General features: G+C 44.7%; 1 protein-coding gene across 7 annotated transcripts in view; it reads right to left on the bottom strand.

The window, feature by feature from the left end:
• Positions 1-3,214: 3,214 nt before the first annotated feature.
• Positions 3,215-19,239, bottom strand: part of NOD1 (nucleotide binding oligomerization domain containing 1) — a 29,094-nt gene continuing 13,069 nt past the window's right edge. For 5 of the 7 annotated variants that reach the window (XM_072853884.1, XM_072853886.1, XM_072853887.1 and 2 more), the window contains 8 exons: positions 17,418-17,501; positions 16,270-16,353; positions 14,830-14,913; positions 12,691-12,774; positions 10,471-10,554; positions 9,760-9,843; positions 7,604-7,687; positions 3,215-6,156 (listed from right to left, as the gene is read on the bottom strand). In XM_072853884.1, coding sequence (XP_072709985.1) covers positions 6,084-6,156; positions 7,604-7,687; positions 9,760-9,843; positions 10,471-10,554; positions 12,691-12,774; positions 14,830-14,913; positions 16,270-16,353; positions 17,418-17,501 — 661 coding nt within the window. In that variant the 3' untranslated portion in view covers positions 3,215-6,083. Of the gene's footprint in view, positions 6,157-7,603; positions 7,688-9,759; positions 9,844-9,865; positions 10,009-10,470; positions 10,555-12,690; positions 12,775-14,829; positions 14,914-16,269; positions 16,354-17,417; positions 17,502-19,239 lie in introns of those variants that run through there. The other 2 variants (XR_012041145.1, XM_072853889.1) reach the window with 2 other exon arrangements.

Consider the following 19,239-nt stretch of genomic DNA (forward strand, 5'->3'; position numbering starts at 1 on the left):
TTGACATAAATAAATAATTGTGTAAAGCCCATCTTCAGTTGACGCAAGATGACTCACTCCTCGTAAAGGCAAGAGCGGAGAGGAGGCAGATATTAAAAGCTCGGGGACGGGTCCTCAGCTGATCTTGGTGGAAACTGCAGGTGCTTGGTGCCTCTCTGGATTTGGCCCGTTATTCTTCGAGTCATGTTTTGTGTCGAGCTCCTGCCCTGATTTTTGTTTTCACCCTGGTTACCGATTTCTTTGTTTGAACATGCATTTAAATTTTAACAAAGCCTTTCTTTCCCCCCCTTCCCCTCCTAGTTGCTTCTTTAAGCCGGCTTCAAACAGAAGGAAAACTCAAAGCCTCTGTCTGAGCCTGGACAGGCTTTGTCACCGAGGAGAACAGCCACCATGGGGCCATTCCCCCCCCTGTGCCGCTGTGGGGTCTCCTCGCCCGTTCCCTGCCTCAGTGGACCCAGGTGACTTCTAAAGGGAGCAGCTTTCCTCTGCACAAGTCACCCAGGCCAGGATTAACATCTGCTAAAGTCAGGATTAAAGAGTCTGGCAGGTAACGGGAGCATGAAAACTTCATTTGCTCCAGCCTGTGAGGTCTAAGTCTCGTGGGTTGTGAGGCTTTAGCAGCTAATTAAGTTGCTGACCTTGGTGTATAGGATGAATCCCCAGACACGAGCGGTTGGGCATAATTTAGTTGTTTGCAAAGGGTTTGCTCTAGCTGGAACTCCGGTGCTCTTCCCTACGGGAGCAAAGGGGATGCTTCGGCACCGGGGCCAGTTTGCTCTTGGGCACAGCTGCTCGGCTGGAGGGGTGAAAGTGGCCCCTCGGCCGTGCCACCAGCAGCCACCTCGTGGGCCGGCTGCCTGCACTGGGGGCTGGGACGGGGGAAACACAGCACCTTTCTCAGCGAAGGTGCTCAAATCCAGGCTTGCCAGCGCTGCACAAAATGGTCCCTGGCCAAGGGTGCTAAGCTTGGAGAAAAAGCGTCCGTCCCTTCCTCGTCAGTCCTGCTGGGCTGGCAGGAGGGGCTGCGTGTGAGCAGGGCGTGATGATTTAGTTGTGCCCCCATTAAGCGTGTCCCACCCTGTCTTGCTGACACCTCCAAAGCAGCACTGCTCCAGAGGAGCGGCAGCAGCCCAAGCCGGGGCGCGGTGGCCGCGGCTGTGAAAGCCGGCAGCTCTGGGGTGGGGCAAGGGAATGAGAGGAGCCACTGAAGCAGGAAAATTGCATCCGGTGAAGTGGCAGAGCCGCTCCCCCATGAAGGACCCTGAAGTGTTCCACGTGTGGGGCGGGGGCTGGGCCAGGGGAGGGCTGGGATTTGGACCCTTGGCCCTGCCTTAGCAGCTCTGCTGGGCAGAGAAAACGTGGTGGCAGTTACCAGCAGGACAGCCAGAGCAAGGGAAATATTTGGTTCCTCTCCTCCTGTACCCAGCGCCCATCTCTGCATCCTGCATTTCTGCCTTTCTCCAGAAGGTCCTGGCCTCCCGGGGCTGTTGGGAAGCCCCCCTCTTGGGCAGCCCTGGTGCCAGCAGCGGCTGCAGGCCCTGTGCGTGACAAGGATTTATGTATCGCCGCCTTAACGCATTGCTTGACCCCGAAGGCATCAAGCTGGGGTGGGTGAGGTGGCATCAGCCCTGCCAGAAATCTGCTCCTTTCTGGTGCAGTCACCTGGGGACTCCCCATCAGCGCGGACGTACGAGGGTGCAGGACATCCCCTGCTTTCCCAGTAGAAAGCGATGGCTGTAGTTTTTGCCGCCGGCCAGCTACGAGACCAGTTTTTATTCCCTAACCCGCCTGCCCTGACCTCTCATGCCTTGATGCTCCTGAAGCCGAAGCTGCTGTTTTCTCTGAAACATCATCCCTCCTTTCAAGTCCCGCTGCGTACCTGAGGCAAGTTATTTCAAAACTTTGCAGCTCGTGCCCTCACCTCCTGTTTAGCTCTGGGAGTGGAGAATGAACACCAGCTAACCTCAGCCCAGTTGAGATTCACGGGGGATTCAAACATAAATTCCCCAGGATCAAAGAGGGGACTCCCCAGCACCTGTGGCCTTCCCTGCATCCTCTCGCTGTTTGTCCCCACCCGGGGAAGCGAGGGAGGACTCGCTGCTGTTGCTACGTCGTGATTTTAGAAGCCTCACCCATCCCACAGGGCAACCGAGAGCCCCCAGCAAGGGAACAGAAACCATCTGCTGTGAGTAAATTCGGAGTCCCTGAGCGCAGCAGGCAGGTCCCGACCTGGCCTCCATTTTAATCTATTTTGTTTCATGCTGTTTTGTTTCTACCTACTAAAGCAGCAGTCAAGTCCTTCGTGCACAGCTGCAGCCGTTTGCTGCTACGGTTATTTGTTCCATCAGTTGAAAACCAAGCGAGTGACCTCTCCTTCCTCGTGGCCACCCGTCCCTCCCTGCCTTTGGCCCGGCTCTGACACCTTTGTTCCTGAGTGTGGCCATTTATACGGTTTTACCGTAGGCTTCTGGCTTCCTCTGCCAAACCAAGGTAAGGGAATGGAGTGAAACTACAGGGAAGCAGGCGAGGGTCTCTCACTGCCTTTCAGCTTCAGTGCTGCTCCTACGGCATGGGATGGAGGGATTAGGACCCTGCACTGGCTGTGGCTGAAGAGCAAAGGCTGCGTGGCCTCGCACCACCCCACGAGTCTTGAACTGGGGTCTGACAGCTGGAGATACAGGTCTGACACCCAGTTAGCAGCACTAAACCAGGCTCAAAAAAGCATCCTTTCCCGAAGACCTGGCGTTGTGTGATAAGAGCGGGACAGCACTGTGTTGCAGCAGGGCTCTCTTGAGGGCCACTGCATTATCTGGCACCACCAGCAAGTGCACGCAGCTTGCACCAGCCAAATGCAAGTGTTGCACCTCACCCCAGCAGGAGTTCACCCTCAGCAGTGGGTGGACACTCGCAGAGCTCCTGCAGTCAGCGTGGCAGGAGCACTACAGCGGCACAGCACGGCAGCAGAGTGTGGGTCCCTGAGCCCCTGTCGCGGTTTCCCTCACTGCCCCTAACAGGGTTGGCACCCACTGCCAGAAAGGTCCTTCACGGACCGTGGCAGCTGTGAGTGCCCTTCTCCAGCTGTGGCAGCTCCTGTCTCTCGTCTGCAGGCAGAGTTAGTTAGGCTGTCACGGTCCCGTCTCGAGCTAGCCAAGTGTCTGCTTGACAGGGCTTCAGCAAAGCCAAAGCACTTGCAGGCAGCCTGTTCAAGTTCTTTAAAAAGCTGTTTATTATCACAGCAGACAAGTGGAAAAAACGTAACGCTGCATACAGAGAACGTCTTAGCAAATTACAAACAAGTCTGAAAAAAATTACCGTTGTGTCTGAATTTGAGTAAACGAGGCTCTCGCTGCAAGCTGCAAATGCGTTGCTCCGATGCACTCTACAAATAGTCCAGTAAGACTACGAAGAACTGCAGTCTGAAATGCTGTGCCAATAACCAAGGAAACTCCAGCTGCTCCCAGAGCACCAACCAGTTTCCCCAGCACGATTCCCAAAGCTGTGACGTGCTCCGTGAAGGAGACCCTCTGCCCTGGGTGAGTTGGGAGCCAGATGCTGTGAAACCCCTCGGTTTTGTCAAAGCCAGACTGAGCTGTGCTCAGACCGCTAGCCCAGCCCAAATGAGTGCTCGCAGCCCAGAATCACTTCTGAAAGGAGTGGCTGTGACTGGCATGGTCACTGGCACCATCATCAGTGCCCAAGTCTGTCCTACGTGGAGCTGGGCTTGATCCTGCCACCACTTACTCTGAAGCCGTGTTTAGCTGCTGCAGCCCCATAGATGCTCCTGGCTCTGCAAACACCGCCCTGGATGCCTGGCTTGTAACAGCCGGGCATGTAACAGGGCTTGCAACAGGGTTGAGGTTGTTGTCATGCTACAAATAGCTCCGAAGGCTGCTCTAAACCAAAAAAGGGGCAGAAGCGTCTGCATTGGAAAGCTTGGAGGGAGCTGTCAGTGACACTTTGTACAGCTTTAGTCTATCAGTGAAATGAGGACAGGAGCTGGAGTTTTTAACTCTGTTTTCTGCGTGGTAAACGAGCAAATAATTCAGTGATTGGATCAAACGGGGAGCATGCTTCCCTCCAACCCAGGCAAATGACACCTCTGGTGAAGGCCCTTCCTGCACCAGCGTCTCATCTCCTCCCCTCCATAAGGGCAGGCTGGCAAAACAGAAACAACATTTTGACAAGGTGCATGAGCGTCTGATTTGTTGAAGTCGCTGAGAAGTCTTTAAAGGCCTTGCTTTGGCAGATGTTTTTGCAATTGAAATCCAGCTCATCTGTAACTGTGTGCCCTTTTGCTTCAGTAAACAAATAGCTCAGGTGCAGAAGTCATTCCAGTTAGCTGACTTTCCTCTGCCATGGTGTAAAAGCCTCATCTGTCTCCCTGTGAAAAATCAGTGCTGATACCATGGACAGGGAGGGAAAGCCACTGAAAGACAATGAACACCAAGTTGTTTTTCTTCCCTTTTTTTTTTTTTTAACTGCAGGTTTTCTGAAAAGCTTTATGAGTATTTTAAAACGTGTTAGGGAGCTGAAGGGAGTAGACAGAACTGAGGACTGGGAAAGTCTGCTACCACGTAGGAAATGGAGAAACTGACCTACAAAGCGAGCCTTTTTTCATGTTTTGCTTTATGGGGCAGATTTGGGAGATGGGAAGGCGAGGGTTTATTGGTTTGGCATTTTAACTGGAGATTCTTCTTCCAGCCTACCAAGGTTTTGTGGGTTAGTCAGCAACTGGAGAATTGTTTCTCAAAGTTTGGGGGGAGGGGGGAGTGATAACATGGGAGGAGGAAGGAAAATGGATCATGCTTTTCCATTTTAGGTTCCTTGTACACACTGTGGGGTAGAATTTGAGTTTACTTTTATAAAGCATGTGTAATTTGCACACACAAACAAATAATCAAATACCCCACTCCTTTGCAAACTGGTTTCTTTTAAGAGCATCTAAAGTTACACTCCCTGAACACTGATTATTTGGGGAGGATAATGTTTTCTTGCTGGTCCTTATCATTGCTACCTGCCCCTTGCCTTGCTCATTCCACTAATTCAAGCATAGAATAAAAGCTTTCCAAGCAAATCTCAATCCTTCTCTATGCTTACACGTTGCTGGGAGAAGGAATTTCTACTTGACGCAATTGATTTTCAATTGCCCTTTCTCCCCACTGAAGCTAGGCAACTTAATATTGGTGTATTGCTACCAGCACCATGCCAAGGCAATGAACAGCCTGCTAATTAATATTTCACATTTACCTCCAGACCCCCTCCCCAGAACAAACACTGTGAAAACAGGAGGTAGCAGTTTCTATGCAGCCTTCAGGAAATTTTAAGAAAAAGTGTTTTACTGCCATTTTTATGCTTTTACAGTCATGGCAGTAAAGACTTCTGGTTGTAGAAAAGAAAATTTATTGGCTTCAATATGGAGAAAAATATTATTGAAAGTAATCTGAGCCTGATGTATCCATTTCTCAAAAAAAAAAAAAAAAAGGCAAGCAGTGTCTACAATGCTGCCTGTAGTCAGTGGAGAAATAAGGGCCTAATTTCTAGGTAGGAAGAAGGTATTAATGTTGAAAACATTGGTACCATGCAACTATTACACATGGATTATGTTTCTAGTAAAGCTATGTATGTTCATTTTCAGTTATGAGGCAGGTAATACTGTAAGCTTGTGGAGTTTGTGCATCTTGCACCCTTTCTTGCATATATATACACCTATGTGTGTATATTTATGTATATAAATAAGTTAGAGATTATTTACATCAGTGTACAGAACAAATCTAAACTCAGTTATCAAAATGCATACACCTGCTAGTGGATTTGGTCTGTTAACACTTTGCATTTCACCTTCAAAGCACCATACAAACATTAATTATTTACCTAGGCAACTTCCCACTCACCGAAAGGATTAAGACTAACAGGCAGGGCAAGGGATGGAGCTGAGGGAGCGCAGCATGTTCATAAAAAGGCAGGAGAGAGATACATGCTTAGCTGCCACGAGCACTGCAGATGTACGCCTTTATAAACTCTGCAGTCCAAGTGCAGGAGTAACCTTTGTAACACGAAGCTTGTCAAAATGGGAAAGTCCTCATTCAAAAGCAAATGATCCGTTCTTCGCTTTCAAAAGCTTTGGCCTCTTCTTGGCTTATCAGGTTCCCGTTCAAACTGGAGGTGAAAAATAAAAGGGATGTGAAAGTAAGGAAGGTAGTGACTGTTGCCATCTTCTATTTTTCCAAGGTTTTGGAGCAGAGATCACAGCTTTGCAATGCTGCGTGAGCTGCGTGCTTCTCAAGGGCACATGGTTGGGAGCTGGCCTCGAGACAGGCTACAGCACTGCTCTTCCTGCTGCACATAAGAGGAACAAGGCTACTTCTTCAGAAATAGCAACTGAACTAACGCCTAAACTTCACTGTACTAAAATCAGTGTTGGATACCCCGCTGTTTGCATTTCAGCAAGCAGCATATAGCTGACAAAGGTTCTTATCATGCAGTGGACTAGTTTAAAGAAATGTAAATAGTCTTCAGAGCATTTTGTGTCTTCCACGACAACACAGGAAGAAAACTCTGTTAAGGACTCAGGCATTATTAATGTGAAATGACTTACAGCAAAATTTTCAAGTCTGGCTACATAAAGTTAATCTACACTGATACTTAGACCCCTGAAAATGAGCAGCCTGAAAAGTGCAGCTTTCAGAAACGTTGAAATCTATTAAACCATTTAGACTTATGAAATTATTTGGGTTAATGAACACCTCCAAAAATTCAAGCAAGAATCAAAAGACAGATTTCAGTCTGAAGATTCAGAGTGATTCGAGTGGGAATTGATGCCTCTTCTGTAGAAGAAAGCTGACAGTGGCCTTTGAAAAAAGCATCTCTTCCACATCTCTAGGGAACCCACTGGTCAGATAGTGAGTCATCATCTTTCTAAGCAAGAATTCAGTGTCCTTTCACTAAAACAAATATATGTATTTAAAAATAAATTTCATGTTCAATAATAAAGCAGCGGTACTAAAACCAGCACAGTTCTATTGACTCCTGAGCTCCCTGAGGTGAAGGAAGGAATGTGGAATTTGGCTTTGTGCCTTACAATATGCGTGTGACTATGTGATGCCTACCTAATCTAAAACAAGCAAATCTTACAAAAAGTTAATCTTTTGTAGCTTAGCATTTTCAGTGTGTTTGGAGCACCACCCAAAGAAAATCCAAGCACAAATTCTATGAACCAAATTAGTACTGCTAATTAAATAATACCACCTCTGGCTTGTTGGGATAGAGCTCCTGAAAGGCATGAACATGTTCAGAAGTTTAAAAATAAATCAGGACAAGCAAAACTTGGTCTATAAATTTAGGCCCCAATTCTACAAACATACACGTTCTGCAAGTCAGTGGTACAGACAGATGTGAACTAACAAAACTGCTTGACGTTCGTAATACACAGGGAAGTGTTTCAATGACAGAGGCTTTTTACCTATTTGAAACCCACAGCTGGAACTACAACCCCTGCCTCACATAAACTTGCTCTGAATTTTTTAGGCTGGAAAGTAGTAATGCCAAAAGTGTTTTAAAGGGAAGGAAAGTTTACAAAGTGAGCCTTTGAGGAGGGGATCTTTACCAGACTTCTTTTATAGCTGTGTTCTCCTTGAGAGCTTCGCTGAGGTACTTCACCCCTTTGGCTGTAATTTGATTCTGGATAAGCCTAAAAAGAAAGCACTTCATGTCAAACTAACATGCAAACTAATTTACAGCGCATGCACAACCTACGCTTAGCTTGACATCAAAGAGCAAAGCTGTCTGCCACAAGAAGACAGTTGATTTCTGTGAGGATGGTACACAGTATCGGTCAAACGCCCCACGTGCACTTTCAGAAACAGAACCCAGAGTATCAGTCTTTTCCTTTTAATCTTGCATGTGGTTGCATTCTGGAGATACTGAGCTTAATTACAGAGCTGACAAATTTCTGCTGAGAACTGTTTACAACTGGTATAGGATTGTGATATTTAGACTCTGAGACAGACTAATCTCTTAGTTCTGTTTTCTTATTAAGAACACTGTGAGACATTTTTAAGTGATGTACAGAAAATTCTGAGCCTAGTGTTTTAGCAGTTATGATCTAGATGTTGCCAAATCCTCCTGTCTTGTTTATCAGACCAGCAAGATCTTTGAAAAATAAGGCACTGAATTTGACTCTGGTATGAGCAGGTGCAAGTCCCAGTGAAGCCACATTAGCAGCTACAAAGTACGTCTAATCTGAGCTGAGGGGAAAGAAAAGAAACAAAAGATCCTCAAGTAGCAGAACTGAAGGAGCATTAGGTAGTTCTTATTAACCACTGTAGACCATGCCCCTAGCTAAAAATGAACAAAGCCCCCTCATCTGCATGAGTATAAAAATACTCATCAGCCTAGCCTAATTCAATACTTACCTTTCAGTCTACCATAGTGTGCCCCATAGCTGTACCATTCCATATGACTGGCTGCATGAATCCCACAGGATTCAGGATGAGGCTGAAAACTGGAATTAATTGAATGATCTCTTAGGGAGGGAGGGAGGGAGGGAAGGAAGGAAAGAAGCAGGGACGCGTTCCTGTTAAAGGACTTTCTGCACTTGGTAAATTAATCAAAATGCAAAGGGATCCAGTAGATTCTTTCAGCTACTGGAAAAAAACTTTGTGCCTCAAGTTCAACTATCTATATAGGTCACCACCTTTTCGAGGTATCCATCGGTATAACCAACAAAGTAGGATATAAATTTGTCTACTGGCAGAAACCCTTGGACAATAATGAACCATGGTAAAGACATGTATCTGGATTACTGTGCCTGCTTTGAATGGGGAAAGTTTTATTACAAATTCAAACCAAACTGCTCAGTGAAGCATATCTGCAGCTGTGTGCAAAGAAATCAAGGGGCCCCCTCCCCTTTATTTTCAGGGTGATGGGCACCAGAGCTACTACTGCTTTCAAAAGAGGCTACAAGTACTTGGCTCCTCTGACAACCGGCACGCTTCCTAAGGGGCAGGAACTGCAATTAATACAGGGAATGCTAAAGTGTGGTTAGCAAAGTCTTTGTATAAGCTTGTAAAGGGACTCCGTTTATTATGTTCTCTTGATCGCTTGGAATGAATGGACGGCTATTTGTTTCACAGACCACATCTGCCCAACCCCATCCATGGACAAATTCTTGTGAGCGTCTGGATTAGAACAGCCAATGCTGTGTTTTCTTAGAAGTTTAACAAGTCTCTTTGTGATTGCTAGAAATAATCCTGGGTTTCCTGGGGATTTATGTCTTACAGATGAGCGTCTTGCATGAATGAAAGTACTAGCCCTAGAAGAAAACATTAGGCAAATGGGACATGCGTTTAAGTGTCTGTCATGTAGGTTCTTGGTTGAAGAGTAAGAGTTGAGCTCGCTACTTTCATAGTATGATGATAAATAGTAAGAATCATAATAAGGTTATTCTATTCTAGCTGTCTGCCTGTATTTTTTTGAAACTTTTGTGTTTGAGGCTAGTACTGTTCCCCTAAGGAGAGATTAAATCAGTTAGTAGTTCGAAAGTTACCAGGACACACAAAGAGCTTAAATTTTTCCCTGTATGGAAGCAGGTTCAAAATGCTAGACAGCAGCTTTATTAACTTTCCATTAGAACTGTCTACAACCAGCCAGCTGCATCCAGGCCATGCACAGAAAGCTTACTGTGACCTACATAGACTTGGAAGGTGAAGCTTTAATGCAGTGACTGCCAAAGAGCCAGTGCTTCTGTGGAATGTAACTCACCATAAATGCACCAGTTTCTTGTTGACCTTCAGCATCTCTGCAAAACTCATTGCTGCCTCATCATCCAGCTCATTTTTAGTCAACCTAAGTGGGAGAGAAAATGTTCACTTAGGATGTTATCATTATTTTTCATCCCCCTGTTCTTCCAGCTTGTCTGTGACTTAGCTTTAGACAGCCAAAGGGGGATGTGCTGTTCCTGCCCTGAGCAATTTCTAAAGGCTGGCCACAAAGAGATACCGAAGAGAAGCCCTGGAGGTAAAAGAGACAAGAGTATCAGATCTTTATTTCTCAGAGCAATGTTCTAATTATATTTTCTCATGATGTTTTAGTGTCTAAAAGGTGGATGAGGTGTGGTGGAAAAAGGTAGAGACAACACTGAAGAGGTGCAAAAACTGAGGACAAAGAACTTTACTTCAGACGATGGAAGTGAGAGAAGATGGGGAAGGCAAGATGCAGGGAGCAGAGCGAAGCATGACATTGGGATATTGGAATGTGTCCTAAAGGACACATGCTGCTGATCCATTACTCGTGTCTACATTCTTCCAGAGGGATATATCTTACAGCTTGCTGGTAGTGAAAGCATGGAGGATGGGGGGAGGGAGAGAAGGAAGATGGGAGAGTAGGAGGAGGCAATGGGATTGGAGAAAATAAAATTAGGCTGCAACTTTCTCTGGAGAAAGAAGAGGAGAAGTAGACCACACTGTCAGTTACCAGAATATTTTCACGGAGTTGTTGTGTTGCATAGCTTCAGCAATACTTTTGCCTCCCTCTGTTGTGATGCCGTTGAACGCGAGACTGTGAAGTAAAGATACAAAGGTGTAAGAAACAGCCAGCATCACTTGGCCCTTCCGCTGCCAAATACTAATGAATACCCTGGATGATCTGTTTCCTAGTTCAGCGTTTGGGTGTTTCAAAGGCTCAGGTACTTTACAAACCAGTAAGTCCTTATGACTTTTACAAGTGAGAACAGTTCACAGGCTGCAGCCTCAGTGCAGGTCTGTGATACAGGCCACGAGGTTTGCTGTCAGCAAGTTGTACTTGTGGGACTGACAGCAGAGTTGCACATGGTGATTTTAGAGTCAAGGCTTTTAACAAGGACAAAGAGTTGTACTTAGTAGTACACAGGTTTTTACATGCATTTGTCATCCCAACTCCGTGTACAAACTGGGCACTTTGTCCTTTAAGTCCTTCAGTCGCCTGAATACCTCATTCTTCTTCCAAACACAGCACCTTCTGTTGTGTATGGAGAGATGAGCTTATAAATGCATGCTTTCCATTACAAACCACAAACATTTCTTAGTCTGCCCTTCATTCTTTGAATAGGCATTGGCAAAATCATCCAGTTAAAGTTATGCTCCAGGCTTTGAGAGTTCAAAAAGCATTTCCCCCCTCAGAAGCCAGGCCAGAGCCTGAAAATAATGCAAGGTCTCAAAAAAAGGTAGAAAGGGGGGATCAAGTAGGGCAATGGCAGAAATATGTGTTTGCACGAGTCCCTCCTAGCTTCAGCTGAAACTAGATACTCTCAGTCCATCATGACTGGGCCTAAAAATGGCAAATATGCTGAAGTAAACTGATGTAGTAGGGACTATCTTCCCTTAACCTTCGCATAAAGCTACCACTGGTGCTAACTATAAATTCAAATCATGAAGCAAGATTAACCAGTGGAAGATTAGAAATTAACCCAAGTGCAAGTACACTGCAGAGCAGAAGATTCACCCTGCACAGGTGCCAGCAAAACCTAGCCCTAGCCAGCATAGTTACTCCTCCTTATTTTTGCAAGCACATTCATCAGCATATTTGTTCCCATCTGAGAATCTCAAGTGTAACCCAGCTCTGATTCAGGTTCAAAATGTTTTCTTTCAAGTCTGATGCATCTGGATGGATTCTGCAATTATGGGAAGATCGCTATTTCAGAGAGCTTTTAAGTTTAAATATATCTAGGTCACTGCACCTGTTCAGCTTTTAATTTTTTAAGCCCAGCTATCTGCTCACAGAAAGGACGACAAGGCACCAGCTCTGAAATCCCTGGATCTGAAGTGGCAGCAATAAGCTCTCCAGAGATCCCCAAACTCCCCGAGTACTGTATTTCTAAAGAAACTAGTGCCATGTGCCACCTTGTGGGGAAACCAAGGAGCCTCGTCTGCTCCCTCACCGTGGAACTGGGAGACAAATCAAAACGATCACCATGAACCCAGTGCTCCAGCTGTGTGGAGGGACTCCAAAACAGCAGCAGCTGCCACAATATGCATCTTTAAATCCCTAGCCAGCATTTGAAATTCTGCCAGGGGATGGGCTGTTTTACACTGCTGACTTCTCCCAGTGCTGTGCTTACCAACTTCACCCATGCTAGGGCTTCCAGAAGGCTCGTTTGAGATGTATCACTGAACTCCAGGGAGACCTACATCTCATTAGCACTGCATGCGTGGTATCATAGCTCCACTGGAGTACAGGATAAGCCTGAATGTAAGAATGCCCCAGTCCCTACCCAACCAGTTTATCACCTAAAAATTACTTTGGTAAAAGCTGGTGTACCTTCGCAACAGAAACGGTTAACACTGAGCTCACTGGGAGCCTGATTCTGTGACAGCTGGTGCATCCTTCTGCTAATGCTCCCAGATCAAAATGGCACCCACTGACCATGTGCTTTCACAAATGCCAGTAACTCTGTGCAGGTAAGGGGAGGAGGTGCAGATAGAGGAAAGGACGCCAGATAGAGGAAAAATGCAATATTTATAACTTGCTTTATGGCTGCACAGGGCTTTTTGATTCAATCTGGCCTCTTGCTTGCACCACAAGCCTGTTGGTTACACAGTGAAGGCTGCAATACCAGATGGCGTTCCAAGCTAATGCTTGGTGGGAAGAATCATCACTTCAAAGCACAATGGGAAAGCCAGCACTACGCCGAGCTGCCTGGCTCCGCTGGTGTTTTACCTCACGTTTGTTAACCTGGGGTGGTTCCTCAGGGCCTCTGCAAATGCCTTTGCTCCTTCGTCTCCAACTTGATTACCCCACATCCTGGTGAAGAGAGGAAACCAGGAGATATCAGGTGTGCTGCCCTACTGCCCCTTGTCATTGCATTCTCCCTTTTTCTCTTCCCCCCCTCCCTGATTACTTCACAGTCTTTCAGGCTTGTGAGAAACCTGGCAGGTACCCTCCCCGCTGAACCAGGCATGTTCCACTCCCTGCACACCACACCACCAGTCTCTGCTGACTCACCAGTACCCTAAGGCCACAGCACAGAAGCAGCTCTAGGAGACAGCCTGCTGCAGCAGGAGTGCTTTTGGGATCACCGTGTTGCACTGGGCAAACCCTCCGCAGCGCTATACCCTTATGGGGTAAAGGAGTCTTGTGGTCCTGTACAGTTAGCTGCCGTGAGAAATACACCAAGTCCTAAATCCTATCGTTTCCCTGCTCAGCATTTCCTCCCCATACCCCTGCTGCAGTTTTCCTGTTACCTGTTGGGCACAGACTGGCCCTTACACAGTGCAGGTCTTGGGACAGACTCCCCAGATGCACAACTGCATGGGGTCCACACCCAAATGGGTGACTTTCTGAAGTGAACTGCTCTACAAGCTCCCCCTCTCCTTCAGAAGAGTCTGGCAAAACACTTACAATTCCTTCAGCGTTATACCCAAGTGGTATCTATCTCCTCTATCTCCAGCTGCCAAGAAAAAGATCAAAATCTCACAGGGACAGTATGACCCTGGGCTCTTCCACACATTTGTAAGGAATAGTATTTCCAATGGCAAAACAACCCTTGGTAACACAAAGGGTTAAGAGAAGGTAATGGGGTAAAAGCTGCAGAGATGTGATCAACATTTAATAGCAGTATCTGTTCAAATCTTTTCTGTGCAGACCAACCACTTTGAAAATTCACCCTATGAGGCTTGAAAGCGCCTCTGCTGAGGTATAAGGTTTTTTTTTACAGGGATCATGGCTTGATGACTCAGAGCCACACTCAGCTTGATGGGTAATTAGTTGGCAACTCTTTTAAAATCAATTGAGCTTTGTGGTATCTAAACACATCCACTTCCAGTAAGTTCCCTAGAATTTCCTTGTCCTTCAGTCCCAATGCAGTTTGTTATGTACATGCTGAATATATCTGTTTAAACATTTCTGTCCAAGCTATCCTAAATCCATTTGGAGTGATTATTTCCTCCACAGGAGAAAATAGGAGTCCTTCACTGAAATTACAGCAAGTACAGCACAGCAGACCCAGCTATATGACAATGGAAGTGTGCATGCTGTTGACTATACTTGTGAAATGTTGTAGAACAACAAAATTAAAGCCCAAAAATCTGATTGTTCAAATCTGATTTTCATATTTCAGGGTAATTGTGATATTCACAATGGCCAAACAGAGGTTTTAATTCCATGTATTTGAGTATTAGATTCTGAGAAAAATGTTCTCCTGTAGAATGGAAATTTGGGATTTGGGATTTGCCAGAGCGGGGGGGGGGGGGGGGGGGGGGGGAATCAAACTCTCAAGTCTAGCATTTCTCCTGAGAAAGAGGACAGGGATTAAAGGTTTACAGTACATTCAGACCTCTCTCCAATAATAGCAGACTCTCCAGTTTGGGACAGACTAGGGAGAAGGATGATGGGAATTCCTTCTTATTCTCCCAGCTTGCAACTTTATCAGGACTTGATGCAGAAGGTTTGATAATTATAACAATGACACTCAATAAGTAGGTACATTGACAAGTCATAAAATCACACAGACTTTTAAAAATGACCAAATCTCTCTAGAACAGCTATGTTGCCATAAGGAAAGTGGCTATCTTTACATACTGTCCTCTTGTTAGTTTGTGCCTCCTTCAAGTTTCTGTCAGAACAGGGAAAAAACACCCAAAACCCCAAACAAACATTCTGTGAACTGGAGAACAATAAAGCAGCCCTCCTTTTCCCTCTGAGTGGAAAATGCGGCTATGCTTCTGCATCGGTTTGTTCTAATGCCACCGTGGGGAGGAATGGCAGAAGAAGCCAAGAATGAAAGAAGGAACCCTAAGGGATTTACAGATGCATTGACAAGACCAAGCCCTGAGCTCTGCTCCTTAGCACCGAACTTACCCAATTTCAAACATTGTCTTGCTCTTCTGGATGGCCTGGGCAAGGCACTTCCCTCCTTCGCTCGTTATTTTGTTTGCTCCTATTCTGCACAAAATACAGGAATTGATGAGGTACATCACTTACAACAGCACAGCTATTAGAACACCAGCTGAGAAAGCAATAGAAGTATTTAAGGCTAATTAACTCTGGAGGCTAGCTACAGTTATCAAAAATTAACGTAGAGTAAAAAAATACTGCAGACGTTTGATTAAAAGACATAATTTTATGTTGTCTTTTACATATTTTGTATGTCAGCCCTCTGAATCAGAAGTATTACTGTAGAGTCTTAGTTTTGGTGCTCAGTATGTCAGAAATGAGCTTTAGGAACTGATCCTCAAGACAAGGACCCCTGCCTAGTTTTTAATATAGTTTATAATATCAGCAGTTGCTACAGAGTACATGAATTACATGCAGCATGTTTCATGATACCACAGGGAACAAACTATTTCTTGGTTGTGTGGCTCCAGAGGAGACTGCAGCCTGATAAGCACAGACTGTAATAATTTCAAGTCTTTCTGTTCTGAGCACAGGCTATAGGTAGTGGCATAGGTCAGTGCAGCAGTGAGTGTCTCTGGCTGGCACTCTACAGAAGAACTTTTTTTTTTTTGGCCTATGTGGGGATATCAAATGGCTGGAGTTCAAGGAAGAGATAAGTCTCAATTGCATATACATTGATGTAAAGAACAAACCAAATCCAAAAACCCCTGAACCCACTACCTTTACATAAAGTAAAACTGGCTTGTTTGACTGACTTCAGGCACATGAATATGCACTCTATCTCAAAATAATCTCTGGGGTTACTATGCAGTCTGAAAGTAACCATCTTCCAACAGGCTTTTTTGTGACATTAAATAAGCAAAGCAGTGTGTCAAAGCAGTGAAAGAACCAGAGTGCTTTTGGGTTTCAAAACTCTGCAAATATTTCAAGTGGGAAGGATGTGGCTAGTGTGGGGTTCCAGGAATTAAAGGGAACAACTCACCAAGTGAAATGGGGGAATTCCAGAGTTGAGGAATGATACCAGCACAGCCTGACTCCAATGGCCCGTAAAAGACGAGATAGAAAAGAAGCTTGGTACTAAATCCAAGTGAATTTGCCTATTGCAAGGGGCAGCAAGGTTCATGCACCACTTAAGCCTCACTCAGGTGCTCAGACTGGATTTAGGTAAAGAACAGGTCTCATGCTCTTCTTTTGCTTAGTACTATATTCCAGTAAAGACTATGGATTCAAGAGTTTCACCTGCTGCCATTCACTGCTAGACTACTGTAAAAGAATATACAACTGCAACCTAAGTTATATTTTATTTGAAACATAATTTTTGTCTTTTTTCCACTCTCCCTCCCATTTCAAGTTGCTTTACCTTAATCAGGATATCATAGAAGGGGAAAAAAAAATCTAACATACTTAACGTATTCAAGGCTTGAACACTCTTCAATGAGTTTTGCAACATATTTGGCTCCAACATCAGTGATTTGATTGTTGTATAACCTTAAAGAAAAATCACATTGGTAAAAATAGGTTATTCCTGCTGTAACTTTAATATTTACAACCTGAATGTTTTATAATGCACACACAGCATCTATCTTTTTTGTATGGCTTTGTACACATTCACAGTTGCTTGTATTTCTGTTTTGATATACAATTCATATTGTGAAGGGCTAGATATAAAATACAAGGAGACCAGACATTAAATCATGGGAAAATATTTATATGGTTTTTTTAATAAATGGTCTCCCCAAGCAAACAAAGCTTCCCTTTATTCCTGTGTTAGTACAGAAATCATATTGCCAGAAGAGAAGTCAGAAGAGAAAACACCAGAAGAATGTATTTTCGGTCTTTTAAAAGTCATAAAATCCCCTTGCAAATGTTACTGAAGATCAGATACCTGAGCAGATGTACTTACATTAGGGCACTGGAGGAAAGAGGCAATTCTTGGTATTCACATTCACTTCTCAAAAAGTCATTTTTATGTAGCCACTTAACCAAGAGCAGGAAGTCAGAGCTAACATGCCTTCCAGCTTCAACTTGATTAAGAACTAATTAAGGTCTTGAAGAAATTGGTATGATGAACATGACACTTGAAACTGTATGTTTCTGATACTAGTCTCTACCAAACTGTATCTGCTTTGCATAGTTGAAATAAATCAGTTTACTGCAGGGAAGACAGGAGGCTCTAGCTATAAAGCGCACACGCTCTTGCTCACTCTCTCTCTCCCCAATCACAGCTAGCAGAAGCCTGTAGGTATAAAACTAGCATGGCCACACAGTTCAGTAACCTGACAGTGGTCCACACTGTTATAGAAGGGCTTGATGTCAGTGGAGGCCACCCTGTGAGGGAGTGCAATGGGAGAGGAAGCTGTGGTCCTTTTCCCAGTGAACTGTTACAGGACGGCAGCTGAATCATTTCTGACACAAAATGCTGCTTTGCTTATGTTCAGTAAATGAGGAGGTAACTGTGGTGTCCACCCCACCTTGCTGTGTCAGTACTGTCAGCATTGCAATTTTATTTTCTAGTATCAGGATCTAGTGTTTTGCTTCCAATTGGTACATACCCCAGGAAAGTCACAATTTGGTACTTGGAGAGTTCTTCATACAAGATCCTTACTCCGTGATCTGTGACCTGATTTACACTAAGCCTGGAATGAAGGGAAAGAAGAGAAAGTTTGCATCAATACAGATTACAAGTGTCCATCACCCATGAGTTAACGAGTGACTGGAGGTCTATGCATTTTCCTCTGATATTTTAACAGGTCCTTATGCCACATATTAAAAGCCATTAAGGGAAATGTGAGCTCAGTTTCATACAGCTCACTTCAAAACTGACAGAAAACAAAAAGTCCCAAATCTCCAAGGTGATGCTCTGGAAGCTGTCCATAGAACTGAAAACAATAAAATGTAGTAAGTCAGAAACCAGAGACAAACACCTCATCCTCCTCCCGAGCTTACTGTGAGTGCAGGAAGAAATTCTGCTTGACACCCTAGCGAAAGCAAGCTTTTGAAACGATTCTTCTTGCAACCTTCTCTGAGTACCTAGTGAAAGCCAGGCATCTCGAAAATCACAACACATTCAGGCTCCACTGAATAAAGGTTGTGAAAAGCCCTGGCCAGGAAATAGAACTGCAGTCCCATGGGTGCGCTAGACGTTTCTAATTTTATTGTCCCAACTAGACACAAAACAAATCAACGTCTGTCATTCACAGAATAAAAATACTTCTTTTCACAGTTGTTTTGGGTTTGGTGTGTTTTTTGTGGGTTTGTTTTTTTTTTTAAACTTCTCAAGCCTTTTCACCTTGCCTAAATGGACAGGTTCCCGTGAAGCATTCCAATTCTGATGAATCACATTTTCCAGGTAAAGCTGTCCCCAAGAAAACATTTTGACCAGCTTTAGTTTCTACACAAACTCTGAAGCTGAACATTCACTGCTGAGAGTCCCTTATCACCAACAGCCTCCCTGGCTCTTGCTAGTTAGTAACTTGGTCACTTTGGAATGCATTAGCACATAAGAGAAATCAGAGCCAATGTCTACAGATCAGAACAGTCTGCTGCTTTGAAAGGGATGGTTAAGCTGTTAGAAACAACATTTCCTGACCTGCAGAAATTGGTCATTAGAAATCCAAGTCCTAACATCAGAAGAGCCATAAAGACAAAAAGGCAACCTAACAGACTGGTTTGGTGCTGGGGATGGTGTTAACATCACACTGTGTATGGCATGATCATGTGATAGGGACAAAGAATGAAAAGTCTGTCCTTTTCTTCTTCGTTTTGTCTTACATACTTATGCATTTTACCCCCAAGCTTCCTTATTGCTTTCTCTTGGGAGGTCAGTTGATTTGCAACTGACTGGAAAAAACAAGTGTCACTTGCTTTGATTTAGTCCTAGAGGAAAACAAGGCAGAGCACAGCCAACCAGGAGGAATAAATCAATTTATTAAAAAAAATTCTCATGAGGCTGAAGGAGCTTTACAAAAAGATATATTTGAAGTTCAGTTTTCTGCACCTAAATGTTTGGACAAATGAGGTATAGCTACATCGCACAACCTCAAAGGACTGGAGGTGGAACAATCTGGCTCATGACGTTAGATGTGGAGTTAGTTCTCCCTGATCACACCAAGCCACGTCCTCCCTCCACATCACCTCAGGGAAACACCACATCTAAAGACTTCAACTATATCCTTTTATGGAGTACTACATGTCAGCTTTTGGTCTGTGAAAGCCAGACATCTTGGCAGGATGTAAAAGCAAGAAATTCAGAGATTTTGATTGATCAAGGGTTATTGTGAATAACAGATCACCTCTTATTCCGTATGACCAAGGGCAGAGATAGGCTCAGGCAATCTTCAGCTAATGGAGGAAGCACTTCTGTTTCCTTTCTTT

This window comes from Ciconia boyciana, chromosome 2 (genome assembly GCF_034638445.1).
Source record: "Ciconia boyciana chromosome 2, ASM3463844v1, whole genome shotgun sequence".
Taxonomy (NCBI): Eukaryota; Metazoa; Chordata; class Aves; order Ciconiiformes; family Ciconiidae; genus Ciconia; species Ciconia boyciana.